Source organism: Chelon labrosus (genome assembly GCF_963514085.1).
Source record: "Chelon labrosus genome assembly, chromosome: 22".
In the NCBI taxonomy this organism is placed as follows: Eukaryota; Metazoa; Chordata; class Actinopteri; order Mugiliformes; family Mugilidae; genus Chelon; species Chelon labrosus.
In genome coordinates this window covers 15,635,064-15,650,848 of record NC_140355.1, presented here as the reverse complement: position 1 = coordinate 15,650,848, position 15,785 = coordinate 15,635,064, and the positions used below count along the sequence as shown (strand labels likewise).

The window sequence follows — 15,785 nt, the reverse complement described above, 5'->3', positions numbered from 1 at the left end:
AAACATACGCGGGCGTATACACACACTCGCAGCCTTCCTCTGTAAGGTTTGTGTAAATGGTGAAACAAATAAAATGGGACAGGATCATTGAGACTAATGATATAGCTCATGTCTGAGGCCTATGTTTTCCTGGGTGGAGCGAAGACATTAAATAGCAGCATGAGTGGTTGTGACTAAATGACAATGCAGGAGGTTGGAAAATAGCACATGACTGCCGGAGAAGGAACAGAAAAGAGGAGGGGAGGGGAGGACAAGAAGAAGAAGAAGAGGAAGGGGAGATGGAGAGAGAGAGAGAGAGAGAGAGAGAAAAAAAAGCAGTAATGGGTTTTATGCAGTCAAACAAACACATGTTGGGGGGGTTTTTGGCTGAGAAAACACATTTTGGGGGAAAAACAAGTGCAAACGAACAGGGTGGCAAGTGGAAGAGGAGGCGGAGAAGTCCCAAAGATATTTAAATCCTGTCTGGGTTTCAAGTAGACCATGGACCTCTTAATCTCATCCACTTGACAAACATACACACAGGGCCAGGCAGACGTCTAGCTAGCCTATTTTCATGTGACCTGAATTCCCGAGTGTGGCATTTTTTTTCTGCCAGACTAATCTCATTAAGCCGGGTGCAGAGCTGGAGAACAAACACACAAGGCATCCCTCACTCCTACTCTACCTTCCTCTGCCGCTTTTGTCTCCACTCCTTCGTGTTCGCTTTCTCCACCGACTCCCCCCTCCTCTCATCTTCTGTACTCCCGTTTTTGTTGCCGTCTCCCTTTTTCTGCCTCCTCTTCCTCCCACTCAGTTGTCTCCCATATCTGTCCCTGCTTTCTGTCTAATTATGGCCTGCCAGCGCAGAACAGAGTGGAGCAGGTCTAGCTAGGCAGTGGAGTCGAGCTCAGAGAGCCACCTCTGCTTCCAGACGCACAATCAATCCTCATTATAACCGGCTCTCCTGCCTTCTCCTCGCCGCTTCCACGTCTGCCTGTTAAAGCTCCACACACCTTTGTGTCTGCTCACTCGTGGAAATCGGTGCAATACGTTATTGCATCTGTGCCGCAAACCTAATTCACGGTCAGTGTGCAACATATTACGGTTATTTACAATCATCCTAATCCCCTCGGCTACTTTCAGGGGAGCGGTTGCGCGTGTTCATGTGCATGATTAAAAAAAAAGAAAAAAGCCACACAGCGAGCAAAGTTATTTATAAGATAAGGACTTGTTTCTGAAGCAGGGCAGAGAAGATGGAATATAAAACGCTACCACATGCAGTTCTCTTACAGATGGTTAGCCCAGATTGGAGGTGGAATCTCGGCTTCCAATCAGCTTGCGGTAGCAGTCTCGCCGGGCCGCTGTTCTGAATCTGGCATTAACAAATTCTTGGTCAAAACAGGTCACCGTCAGAACAATGATGTTTGTCGTGAAAATGAATCCGTACGAGCGTGAGCCTGGCCTTGGAGAACCATACAGTAAAGACCTCTGTGCAACTAACGGATTTCAGGAATTTTTATCTTACTTACTAATATTGTGCAGAGGAGACAATATATATATATTTTTTCCCACTAATTCATACGCATTAAAGATTAAAAGGTCTTGCTCAGCACCTCATTCTAATGTATTTTACAGGAACTATGATACTTCCAGGGAATACACTTTCAAAGCTGAAACGTAGCGGGATGTAAACCCATATGAGGCTTTCCTGTAAAACAAAGACGTGATTGAAGTTTTCAGACCGGCTCGATGAACTGGTCAATTAAACATCTGGAGAAGTTATTTTTTTATTTTTTACTTTCACAGTCTTACATCAGTTACGTTGTATACGGTTATGAAGTCCTGCTCATGTTCTTCCCCGGTCCTCGATTTAGTATTCAGTCCCCTTCCGAGCTCCATAATTCATTTCCGCTGTAAATAAGGCCGTACTATCAGTAAACGTCCAGCTGCATGTCTTCATATTTACTTTCAGATCCAGGATCGGCTCTGAAACCTGTCAGATAAGCTTTGCCGTGTGTTGCCGGTTGCGGTCAGCCTACCGTTGGACTGATTTCATTAGAACTCCATTGCATTAATCTAAGCCGCTTTGAATGTTCTTGACTCCTGCGTTCTCTTAGTCTGCATTTTGTCGTCTCAGCAGCTACTCAGCCCGTTGACCAGTCAGCCATTTGGCTTCGTTCAGCCAGTGTTAAGTCTTAAGCTTTTTAAACAATCAACCTTTTCCAGATTCTTTTGTGATATCTATATATCATTTAGTTTTTTGGGTGAGTCAAGGGAAAACATTTTCTTAGTGGTACTTGGTTTCACTGCGATGACGCTTCGTGCTATTCATTGTTTTGTATTTTTCAGACTGGTTTTTGAAACCACTTCGCCTTATCAGTTATTCAGCCAGTGAACGATTGATTCTTTTAAAGCTCTGCCCACAGCCGTCACGCTCTCAAACTGTGCAGGTTCATTTCTGTGTAAAGTTTATTTATTTTCCCACGGTCTCTGCAGGTTTCTTTTTGTGTGTGTGTGTCACCGTGGAACACGACAGGTGGAGGTTATCTCGTCACCGTGGCGTCTGTCTGTCTGTCTGGTAAACACATTGTTGTGAAACAGTGACTAAAGAACAATGTGTCATGGAATCTTTATCCTTAAACCATGGTTTCTTTCTCCAGAAAGGATGGTCTGGTGAGGCTGAACAGCTTTGCTCGGTAGACTTCTGTTAATGATGGAGGTGATTTTCTCAGAACCTGTCTGAGCTTCCTTTGGTTGTTGTGTGGTTAAAGGTTTTTTTTTTATAGCGCCAAGCATTAAGAGTCTCTTTCCTCTGTAGGTTTAAGAAATTATTTACTTCTTATTGAGTATTAAATGAGAAGTCTGATACTACTCATATCTGTTTTTTTAAATATGACGCTACAGCCAGGTCTTAGTTAGCTTAGCTTAGCTTAGCATAAAGACAGAAAGACGGGAAACCACCTGACTGGACTCAATCCAAAAACAACATTATTAATCCATCTACCCGTATCTTTTGAATGTGTTACGTTGAATTTGTTTGATCTTCACAAAAAACAAAACAAACAAAAAAAAAAAAACACGACTACTGGAGACTAGGACGCACTTAATGACCCTGTAAAACACGTTTGCGATTTTCTTTCATCTTTCGTTGTATTAAACAAATGATGTCATAACAGGTTAGGGATGAGTTCCAGGTATGTGGAGACTAGTTATGTTTCACTCTGTTTTTTAAGGCTTACATCTAGTCTTTTCATTTGTGTCTCCAACAAAGAGCAGCTACGCTCACTTGACGGTTCATTTAGTACACTAGTGTAAACGAAGAGACTAAAGACTAGGCCGAAACTAAATCAGTTTAAATAACTGAGAGAGTCAACTGTTTTCGTTTTTGGAGACTGTGGTTTGTTGCACCAACAAATTATTATTTTCACAACCTCATTTCAGAGGGCTGGGCTGAATAACAGAAAAAACATTTGTGTAATTAATTCAATCCAGTTCAGCAGCACCATAAACTACATCTACCAAAATATTCATACAGCTTAATCACCACCTTTCTCACCCTGTTCCAACATAAACTGAACATTATAACATTCATGACAGCAGGTTTAGAGCAGGACTGTTATATCAGAGTGTTTTGTGTTGTTTTACTAGTGTACCTAATGTCTCGTCAAGTGAGTCTGTCCTAAAATGCAACACACTCCAGCGTGCAGCTTTCGTGATCTTTACCGCGTTGCGTTTTGGTTTGTGGCAAGCCTGCTTTGACTGAAGTACTTTCTAAATAAGTCATCACGTCAGCCACTCAGCCCGGTGCATCTTTCTCTCTGCCGTTCTCACACCCCCTCTCTTCCTATACTGTCACCTGTCACTAGTGACAGTTGTCTCTGCCTAGAGAGGAAATATACTGTGACACGACCTGATCTGTGGCTTACAAGATCACCTCCCTGTCCCCGGCTAAGACCTTGGCTGACATTCCTCCTTCTTTCCTTTCATCCCTCGTCTCTCCCTCCTTCTGCCTTCTCGTCCGTGCCTCTGTTCGTTCCCTCCTGCTGATCAATCTATCAAGAGACAATCATTTAAAAACCACCATAATAAGTGAAAGCAGCGTAGTGGGAAACCAATTAACCTTTGCATCCTTCCCTCTTCCCCCCCCTCCAGGCCCAGGACCTGAATGTGATTGAGGAAGTGATCCGCATGATGCTGGAAATCATCAACTCTTGCCTGTGCAACTCTCTACACCACAACCCCAACCTGGTGTACGCGCTGCTCTACAAGAGGGAGCTCTTTGAGCAGTTCAGAACGCACCCGTCCTTCCAAGACATCATGCAGAACCTGGACACGGTCGGTGAATAGTATAGTTCGATCCTCAGACCGCCTCACCTCATTGTGTTGACTGATTTCCTGTGATTATTAAATATGCCAAGGCTGTGTAGATTTTCCCTCAGTGTCCTCCCCGTCTGCTGGGAGAGATTCAAAAAGTGAAGCTGCGCCGGAATATATGTGAGCTGCATCGTTAACGTAGTATACACTCGCAACTGTATACGAGTCCCTGTGAGCTTAAGCAGTATCGATGAATTAATCAGCCCCCTTGTGTCGAGGGGCTCTGTCTCAAATATTCATTGAGAGAATGTGGCGTATAGGGGGAGGAAGGGACAGCCCGAAAGAAAGCTGCCATTCATAGCTGTATTAGTCATGTAGAGACGGAGAGGAAGCTTTGGTGTGTATGAGTATGTATGTATGAAGGATGGGGGTTGCTGCATACATTGCCATGGGCTTTGCAGTTATCCATAAGTATGAGGGAAGCATGCTAGCTAGAATCCCTCGGTTAAGTCAGTCTCCCTGAGGCTATTCTCCGAAGCCTTCCCTGCGCTCGCAAATCCGCGTGTGTGAGCATGAGATTCGGGATGAGAGGCTGCTTTTTTTTGCTCCTCTAAATTAACCCCATATGGGAGGCCTTCGGAGTTAATGAAGAGATTAGTATTAGATAGATGTAGGAGCGCACGCACACACACACACACACGCGCTCTGGTGTGTTTGAAATCTCTAAAGTAACCACGGCGCACGAGCTGAGAAAACATTGCCTGTAGATGCGTTTTGCCAAAAAAGAAAGGAGCATTAAAAAGAATCAGTAATACCTAGAGTTTTTTAATTATCAAACATCAAACATTTCCCCAGAGAACGACCTTGCGCGGCAGTAGAAACACAAAATACTGTGTTTTTTTTACATTTCTTGTTTGAGTTTGAACCGAGAAAGCAGCAGATAATTTGAGCTCCAGTAAAGTGCTTATTAGAAGTGGGATACCACACAAAATTAAACCCTATACCAAACCTGTAATCCCAACTAAAAGTAGACTGTGTGCCGTTTTGCATTTTGCAGTTTAACCACTTATTTGCAACTGTTCTTGAACACTCTCGCCGTTTAATTGGCTTTATGTTATGCTCATGGTATGGAGACGAGTGCATAGTGCACCATACTGTTGCTAGGAAACATGTATACGTTTAATTAGCTGCTGATGGAAGTAGCAGTATGTTATAAATAAAAATAATAGATTTAACATTGAATGAACTGACGCACACTGAAGTTGCCGGTGTTTGCGTTGTACAGAATGGAGGTCTCGGCGTGTGGCATTGTGACGTTTGGTGCTCAGATCTCCATATTGCACCCAGTGTCATCATATAGGGCGTGGCTGCTGAAATATTAATGTGACGGCTCCAAACAGTGGGATTAGAAGACCCGGAGAGCTTGGTGATGGTACTGGGATTTGTCAGTAAACCTCAATGAGATCAAGTGATCCTGCGTGCGTAGTTAGAAGCAGCAACAAGACTGAATGGGGAGAGCAGGAGTAGTATTTAAATTCATTTACTGGAGCATTAGTGGTTGATACTTGGATATGTTGAGATATGTTGGTCATATTTATTACTTACATAAACATCGAACATGACCAAACGTTTTGTGACGAAGATACGTTTACAGTTGAACAGTAAACCTGAATGTAAGTGATGACACTCTAAGTAAATATATAATAACGCACGCCTACTTTATTGTTTCTTCTTTTATGCTTTACAAAATGAACTTTCAAACACAGCACGTGTATTTTTTGCCAGATTTGTGATTGGTTGTTTCCTCCTGCGTGACCTTTAGGTGCTCGGTTTCTTCAGTCAGCGTCTGGAGCAGGCTGGAAGTGACCTGTCAGTCGAGAGGGTTCAGGAGGTCATCATGAAAGGAGCCCAGGCCCTGCCGAAAGACAGACTGAAGGTAATTCACACACAGACATGCACTCAGCGGGACGGCAAGTGGAAGTGGTGAGCTTGGAGACGAGAAGCCGTGAAACATGAGGCCGTCTGGAGCAAAAAAAGGAAGCGGTACACTTTGGACATCAAGATTCATGTGTAGAGAGTACAATGTGCTGTCAAAGACCGCCAGGCTTGGTGGATTGGTCCTGGGGAAGTGAAGGAAAGAGAATTAGTTTGTCTGGACAGGTGAGAGAGGGAGAGGTATGGGATGGGGATATGGACTGGGGCAAGGGAAAAATGGAGAGAGCCATTGGGACATGAGACAAAAGGCCAAAGCCCAATTCTCATTAGCATTAATGCCCATCTTCATTCCATCTCTGCTGGTCTGCTACACACGAACATGTAATGACATTTCAAGGAGATGGGATACTGGGTCTAGGGGGCACTTTGTCATGGGCACATACGATCTGGGGGAGGGGCTGGGGGGGACATAAATCTGCCACCGTGCCTCGTTACCCAGCGCTCCTGGCGGGTTCGCTAACCCCTCCCCTCCCAATGCCCGTCCATTAATCAGTGAGGAAATATGTAACCAGCAGTCTCCTCACCAGCACAGAAGCTCTTAATTGCATGTTTCATCATGTGTTTCATGTTCTATACTTGGCGGCTGGCTGCAAGGCATTTGTCTCGCTAGCCAATATGGAAGAGGGATGGCGCGTGACCATGAGTCCACGCGCTCTCCCAGTCTCGTTCCCCGCCAGCACCTCGGAGCGCTAATGTAGCGATCGACCGCGGGGCCGTAGAATTACACACGGAGCCATGTGGATAACCCTGCCCTGTCCTTCAGCGAGAGTGCCGTACCTGTAGCGCACACTCATTCGCTGGACATGTGCATATGGTGGTGCATCAGTGTGTGTTGTCCTTTCCACGTGACCACTTTGCGTGTCGTCGTTGCGGCGTACAGATGTGTGCGGCGCGAGTCTCACATCGACGCTCCGCCATCTGAGTGCTTTCCAGCTCCACAGGGTGACATGAAGCAAAAAGAATATGTGGACAATGTGTCCTCTGGGAGAAGTCCCCGCCGTTTGATGGTACCATCGCTCAAACAAACAGCTGTCTCCCCACCCCTCATCTCATGAGCTCATTCTACCATTCGGGCCCCCTATGTAAAATCCATAGGCTAGATTAATGTTGTGTAGAACCATCGATAAGTTGGTAATTACTCAGAAAAGGGGGAGTATTGGCGTCTCAATCAGTTATGCCTGCACTGACAGGAATGAGATGTTTGGGCTGATGTTAATCATCTTGGTTTGTCATTCATTAGTTCATTGTTGTGAAGCTGTTCTGTCCTGTGGTAAGTTTAAAATTAAATAGTGGTATTCGTTCTGCAAAACAATTGTTTGATTTGTGAAATGCAAGAAAATGGACTTTCCTTTTTCAAGACACTAAGCTAAATGCTAACATCTATCTATAGATGGATGGATGGATGGATGGATGGATGGATGGATGGATGTGCAGTGCATGTGGAGTTGTACAGACTGATGGCTTGAGGCTGGAAAGATTTCCTGGACGCTCCGTCTGGGTTCACCCAACGCTCCCTGACTGCTGTCAGCAGGATCCACGGTTGTCGATGGTGTGTTCTTTCAGCAAAGCTTTGTGGAGCTCTGTGTGTTTCTGTCACATCTCAATCCACTTGTTCAACTTGGTGCCCGCCCACATTTTCTTCATAATTATTTCACGTTCTCTTGTCGCCATATCACAGCTAGTCTCTTATGAATTTGTGCCTGGGAAAACAAACAATAATAATAAGAAGAATACTTTAGTAATCCTTCAGGGAAATTGTTTTGTTGCTGTTGCTCCCATAAAGTGGCAGTTGCAAAGCAACCTCAGTATAAGGTTTTATTATTTTCCTATTATTTTTCCTTTCAGTGTGATCCGAGAACAGCGTTTTTTTTTTTTATATCAGCATGTGCACAGCTTAAGTTTGATCCCTTTAAATATGCATGTTGGGAGGAGCTGCAATTTGTTAAGTAAACCATTTTGTTTAAATTTTACTGACAAACTAGATCCTGGTTGTTTTAGGTGAGAGGAACATCGTAGACGCAAGACTACAAACAGCTTGTTTACTCAAACGACGCAAAAGCATTTACACAAGGAAGTAGGCATGCAAATTAGCTCCCAACTGAAAGAAAGGGCTGCGAGAAGGTGCCAACACCCCAGGGATAACCCTCAGTGCCTCGTCACTCAACTGTCCCTCTTGTTCTTTGTGTGCGTGTGTGTTGTTTCAGGGTGTGTGAGGTTGAGTGGCGCTCAGTGACTGTGGAATGTGTTGTTTAGCCTGTCCAGCTGAAATCTGCCTTATTGAGCAGCGATAGCCTACAGACTCTCTGGCTCCTTAGGAAGAGACGGTGGGAGTAACGGGGGGGATTAACAGCTGTTACTCAGTACCTGGACCTTTATAGTACTTATGGTTGGCCTCTACTACTTTCCCACGCACAGGCAACTATATTGTATAAGTATTTATACATTTTATAATTATAAAACCTATAAAAGGTCCATGGAATAACTTAAAAATAAGTAGTACGTAGTTGTGTAGCTATAATCTGTCTTCACAATTGATCTGACACAACTCAAATTCAGGATGATCAGGGTCTGCCATTCTTACAGAAAGGATCGTGACCGTATTTTAAAAGTTGCTAACTTGTTAGCCTGGATTCCAGCCCGATTTCTCTTGCCTACAAACTTTTGCTGCGGAAAGTTGGCCTGGCGTCACTCCGTTGGGAACTGATCATGTTCCTGCAAAGATCTTTACGTGAACATTTTATGAAGGTGTGCAGAGCAACTTCTAACAAACAATAGACTGAAACATGACATTTTTCCTTTCCTTCTTTAAGAGACCAAGCTAAATGCTAACATCAACATGCCGACATAGTGATATTTAGGAGGTATAATATTTGCTAAACACCACTTAAAGGCCCTGACCCACCAAACTGACGTCAAAGAACTACCGAACTACCGAACTACCAAAAGTCTCCTGTGTCTGGACCAAAATGTTGCACTTGAACACACCACAAAGACTACGGCCAGTGGCCAGCTAGCACAAACGTTCTGAGTCTGCGTAAGAGGAAATGATTCTCCTTAAGGTAATCTTTGTTCATGATTCAAAAGATGAAACCAGAAGCAAGGTAGCTAGATATGAACAGCTTCTCCTGAATCGTGCTAATCTACAGTTTTTTCAATTCCAGGTGACCATATCGTTGCCAAAATATTTGTGTATTGGAATGTACAGATAAGATGAAGATATAAAAAACAATAAGAGCCATCTGACCTCCTGGCCTTTGTCTTTTGCTAACTTCCGTCACATCTGTTTCTCCTCGCGTGCTTTGCCAAATTGAGTAGCCGATCAGACTGATCTCCCGCCGTCTCGCTCCGCCGGTGATTCAACATGCTGGATCGTCTGAAATGGTGCCGGACACACCTCCAAAACTAGGGTGGGAGACACTTATCGTTTTTTCACGAAACTGGCAAAAGTTTAGCAGTCGGCTTGGTCTGTCACGGCCCAAACCCAACGTTTGATTGGTAGGTCGTTGCAGATAATTGGTGCTAGGTGTAAGTTCATCCTTTTACAACCATCCATCAAGATATATCTGTTAGAGCTGAAGTTGCAAGTCCTTGTGTTAGAACTAGAGAAAGAGTTTCCACAGAGTAATTATCTGGGCACCTTGAATATGTATGTCGGCTATAAACGCAAAGATCCTCCAATTATATTCATCAAAAGCAGATTTTAGAAGCTGGAGCCGTTTGATGTTCTATCCTGTTAGTGGACTAATAAAAAAATGTTGAATTGGCAAAATAAACATTGCACTAGAGAATACTAGCAAGAGTGAACATAAATAAATGTATTAACTGTTTGAAACATGGCCAGAAATTATTAGTGGCTGTTTGAAACCGTTTCTTTTCGACAGTGTCAAGTGACAACACTTAGACCAGGGGCGTTATGAAAGACTTGCATGTTGCCTTTTGATTTTTGGAATATAATTCTTCAGTGCGTGTGTGAAATGCGGCTTTTATGTAAGAGCGTGTTTGTGTGTATCAAGTTATTTGCTCCCTTGCCGCATTCTTCTCTGTCTGGCCGAGCTCTGACAGCACAGCAGCGTGCAGAGGAGGAAAGGGAACACAGAGTCCTGAGTGTAGATATGAGGCCAGCCAGTCAGTCTGTGTTCAGGGGCGAGGGCCTGACCCGCCAGGACCCATAACTAACTGATATGAGCCCGGGCCAAGTGGGCCCAGACTGCAGCCAGGCTGAGAACAACACAGAGGAGGGAAGGAGGGAGGGAGGGAGCGCTACAGAGCGCCAGAGGAGATATGAACAGAGAGGAAACCGCAGCAGAGACAGAATGAGGGAGGGAGATAATATTAGGGATGGGATGTTATAGTCTGGAGATGCTCTAATTTTTTATTTTTTTTTCCCAGAAATACTCTGGACATTTTTGCTCTGAGGCATGTAGTGATATCTAAGACTTCCCTTGGCGCCACATCCCCTGGTGGCTCTGTCCAATATAGAAGTAAAAGAAATGTAGACTTTTGTGATTCAGGGTTTCATTTTTATATTTTGTGCGCAGTATCTAGTTTGCATGTGCACAGGGGACTTTATACTTCGTAGTTTTATTTATTTATGTATTTATTTGACTTAAGAGCTACTCATTTTGGATAAAAGATGCTTATTTTAGCGATGAGGGTTTTGAGTTCTTCTGTTTGCAATAAACCAGAGAAGCTTGAGACAAGTATACTCTTTAATTATGGGGTGTGATATGCACGTCGGCCCCGTCTTATCTGTATTTTTAAAAAACGTGTACTCGTGGCTGAATAAAAGATAATTAATATTTTCATAAGTAGCTTTGATGAGGTATTGTTTTAATGTCCTGGCGCTTTGAAAACCCAACACGATATCGCCTCAGTGTCTTCTTTCTCTCTTTTTAGATATGTTTGTATAACAACAGCTTAAAACATTACATGATGGATGATTAGTTTACATATACTTGCACCATAATTGGGGAAAATGTATTAACATAGAAAGACGTTAACACCACACACTTTCAGAACAACTGTCTGAAACTGTCTTGTCTGCGTAGTATTTGCTGATGAATGTTTTAATTATCTTAATAACCTAATTAGCATAACTGGTTATGTGTCATATATCATGGCGGCTGTAGCAGGAGATTCATCTGCTTCAGCTGCTATATAAAAATAAAACTACGCAGCAATTCGTCCTCTGTGGTAAGAATTAAAAGCCAGGGTTATTGGGTAACCGTCAGCATCAGTGTCGTATGAACATTTGATGAGTTGCTAGGCTATGAGACAGTCACCTACACACAAATGCCAGTCGGATAATACAGCTCCTGCATTGTGTCTAGCCACCACAATGACTGTGGTGTAGCCTCAGTAGCCTGGCATATGGCCTGTGACCCCGTAGCCCCTCCGTCTGTGTCATTATGATACCGATAGTGTGGCTGTGAATAGAGCCAGTCAGGACTCAATAGACCGGCCTGGGACCGTCGCATAAAGGCCCGCGGCGTCTGTCTTTCACCACAGACTGATTACTGGCTGCGTGCGTGCACATAACATGCATGTGTAGACAGGAGGATATAATGAGGTGCTGTTGTATTATTGATGCTCTTCTTCTTCTGCTACTTACCTGCTGTTAGGTGGGCAGGCGGACGCTTGGCTTGCTCCGGTTGGGGGGCTTCAACCGTCCAGTATTTCTTACGATAGAGGAGGGGAGGAGGGGGGTTTGTGTCGAACAAAGCTGCAGCAATTAATAATTTAATTGATTAGTCAGCCGCCAGAAATTTAATCGGTTTTCTTTCTGCTTTTCCTTTGTCTTTTAATCACTGCGAAATTGAAGGGATTCAAACAAAACAATGAGTACATTTTATACTGAGCATTATTTTAAATATTCTGACGTTTCATTGACCAAACGTTGAATTCATTAACCAAGATTAATTGATAATGAAAATAATTAGTCTGGCCAAGCAGTGAAAGGTTATTCATGATTTTAATTGAGTTCTGTTTGCAAGAAGTCAACATTAAACATTATTTAAAAAAAATTGTTTAATATTAAATATAAACACCAACAAAGAAGAACAAGGTCGTCATTATTTTTTTTTATTATTTTTAAATGGGTACAGCTTTTTCTACATGAAATGCTCTTGTATATTACTTAAAGGGGAACTACTGTTTTTACAACCTGGACCTTCTTTCTGGCATAAAATACGATCGTTTACTCACCCATATAACTATGGTGTCATTTGGAGTTGTTCGGACGATATTTAGATCCGCGTATATCCATATAGTGGGAGTGAATGGGGCACCGAAACGCAGCCTCTAAATAACGCATTATCTGCTGCGAAACTCATTGATTTCACCAATATTTTTATTTTGACATGCTAGTGCTATTCCCCGTTAAGTCCAGAGTTTCGGATAATGCATTATTTAGAGTTTCGACGTTTCGGTGCCCCATTCACTCCCACTATATGAATATACTAAATATCTAAATATCGTCCGAAAGACTCCAAATGACGCCAAAGTTATATGGGTGAGTAAATGATCGTATTTTATGCCAGAAATAAGGTCCAGGTTGTAAAAAAAAACAAAAAGCGGTAATTCCTCTTTAAATCGTGTCTTGTCATACGGGATCACACCAGATAATGTGACGACTAATGATTGCTGCTTTTTAGTTGTGGTTTTAGTAGTGTTAATAATCTCTTCACAAACTTTACCCAGTGGTCTGTTCCAACTGATTACTTTCATTCATTTTCAATATTATCGATGAATCGCTCAGCACTTATTAGTTGCCGAGCCAGTGTTTAAATTCCACTCCATCCCAAGACATTTATTGAATAAATAAAACCACAGGACTAATTTAGGGTCTGTGTTTTCTGAAATATCAGGCTGTTAACATTTAGGTATACATCGATCAACTGATTGTATATATCGGTGGTTGAGATATATTAGACAGAACGTGCGTTGATGGTTTTTAGAAGCAACAAAAAAGACAAGGGACAATTTGAGTCCAAGGCTTGCTGATGCACTCTCACTGGAGGCTCTCGACCTGCAGAACTTGAAGGTTCTGCTGCTACGTTCTCAGCACCAGATACCACAGCACACCTTCAGAGGTCTAGCGGAGTCCATGCTTTTTATGGGTCAGCACTGTCTTGGCAGGAAAAGGGAGATAGATATATCGAGGTTACTTTTAAACCGTTAAAATTAATAAATGTTTCATGCGGGAGCTTGTTCCAGTATTTCCTGGAATCTACAATTTCCTGAAATCCTTTGTTTTACTGGCAAGAGTTCATTTCACGCTCACACATTAAAGACTAATAATTGGAAATATTTTTAGCAAAACTATCATCTCTTGTCCTGGAGAGGTGTTACGAAGAGGCATCGCACATTCCCCGGCACGGCTTTAATCTCTCGCTCACCGATGATTCAACCACGAGCGTTTCATGTACATCAATCCGGGCTGTAGAAATGTCCCAGATGTGAGTCATGAAACGCTGTCTATGGCGTGAATGAATAGGATGTTTTTATTTATTTATTTATTTATTTTCCCCCTCTGGATCGCCGACAAAACCTGAAATAGCTCGTCCCACTTGACGGCTATATTGTGTTACAAACTGCTGTGAAGTGTTTAGTCATCTGAAAAGAAAACTGGACTTCCTCACATTTCATCGTCTTAAGAAGATGTTTCCTGTGTGTAAGAGTTTCTCCCTTTTATCCCCGCATTATAACAGTTTTTTCTCTTTTGTTTTTTTTTGTGTGTGTTAACAGAAGTTTCCTGAGCTCAAGTTCAAGTACGTGGAGGAAGACCAGCCAGAGGACTTCTTCATCCCGTACGTCTGGTCCTTGGTCTTCAACTCTGGAGTCGGCCTCCACTGGAGCCCACACGGCATCGAGCTGTTCAGCATGGACTCCGGCTGATCCACGACTTGCTTGCCCCCCCCCCCCCCCCCCCCACCCCCACCCCTTTCAGTAAAGAAAACAAGACTGTGTGTGTGTTTTTGGGTGGGCCGTGTGTGCATCACCCTTTATAGTACGTGCGCGCTGCTTTGAAAGTGCCTCGACCTTGTACAGGATGGTGTTTCTTTTTACGCAGCACAACCTCTTTCCCCTCTCATATCACGATAATCCCTCCGCTCCTGCACCGCGAAGCTTCGTCTGCATCGGTAGCTCGCGTGCAGTCGCCACCCTTTTAACATTTGAGCACACTTCTGTTATTGCGAGGAGCTCAGGACACTGGCGATGGATAATCTCACGTTTATTTCTTGCTTACGGAGGAAAAAGGTCAATTAAAGCATATGCACCCAAGTGTTACGCTGCTCTGGTGAACGTTCATTTGCCGCCGCACTGAATGCTAAAAGAAAAAAAAAAGAAAAGCTCCAACTTGATATTCAAAGCAAGCAACGTGTCTCCAAAGACGCAACATACATTTAATTAAACACCCTTTATTATTACTGCGTTTAAGTGTGATTATCTCCTAAATTAGCTTTTTTATTTTGACCGCACGTTCTCGGGATACAATGGGTTTTTATAACAGCTTTATGTTTGTGAAATTAAGTTCAAAACGGGTCAGAGAGAAAAAATTACAATCTACCACAACAGAAAGTCCCGCGCTTCGTTCGTAATGTTACGGCGTTGTCGGTGGTTTAACACCCCACGTTCGAGTACAGTTTAATTACAGCTTCATTTCAGTCCCTGGCGAATATAAGCTGCCCGATTCATGTGATTTCATATTTGCTTCCAGCTCATTTGTCTGACTTTACCCCGTCTTTGTCATTAGCATTTTTTCCTCATGGTAACCCAAGGCAAATACTTAAACTAGGACAGTTATTAAACCTCTTGTCCTATTGTGCATAATTACACTTGTCTCTTTAATATGTTTCTTTATTTGCATGTTTAACTAGAGACTTAAGTTATTTATTTCCATGTATATTATTTTTTATATATATATATGCACCACCCCTCAACATGTTAATGGTAGTAGTTCTGAAATGACTACCGCTAAATAAAAGGAGACAAACAGCGGTACTATTCTTTGATTATTCCCAGGTGGGAATCTGGCTTTATATTATTACTTATGATATGACAACGGCTGTCATTTTCCTGGCAAAGATTTCTTTGAAAATAGGAGTTTAAATAAAAATCTGAAATCAAAGCAGCCTCCGTGTCGCATGGTTATTAAGAGAGGTTCAATCCTGCACCGTGCAGAGGGGAACTTCATTAAATTTCTCATTATCCCATTTAGCATTCACAATTCTACCTTTGCTCTCTGCCTTTTTTGAACTCAGGTGTACTACCAAGTCATGGGAGTGCTTAGATGTCCTGCACGGTGCTCCTTCGTTACTTCTACATGTGGATTTAACCAATAAAATAACTCTACAGGCTTTACACAACCCTAAAATGTGACTGTTTAGGATATTCCCTTATTCCATTTCTCTCTGAAAGTTATACAAGATGATCGATATCTATCCATCGTGTTTAACCAGTTTTGCAGGGCTGCTGTGGCCCGTCCTAGCTGGCAT

The 15,785-nt window shown here is 42.8% G+C and overlaps 1 protein-coding gene across 1 annotated transcript in view; it reads left to right on the top strand.

Moving 5' to 3' along the window:
* dym (dymeclin) overlaps positions 1-14,216 on the top strand; it is a 46,224-nt gene extending 32,008 nt beyond the window's left edge. The window contains exons 15-17 of the mRNA XM_084572820.1: positions 4,132-4,314; positions 6,116-6,229; positions 14,035-14,216. Of these exons, the coding sequence (XP_084428946.1) occupies positions 4,132-4,314; positions 6,116-6,229; positions 14,035-14,184 (447 nt within the window). The 3' untranslated portion in view covers positions 14,185-14,216. The remainder of the gene's footprint in view (positions 1-4,131; positions 4,315-6,115; positions 6,230-14,034) is intronic.
* Positions 14,217-15,785: the final 1,569 nt, after the last annotated feature.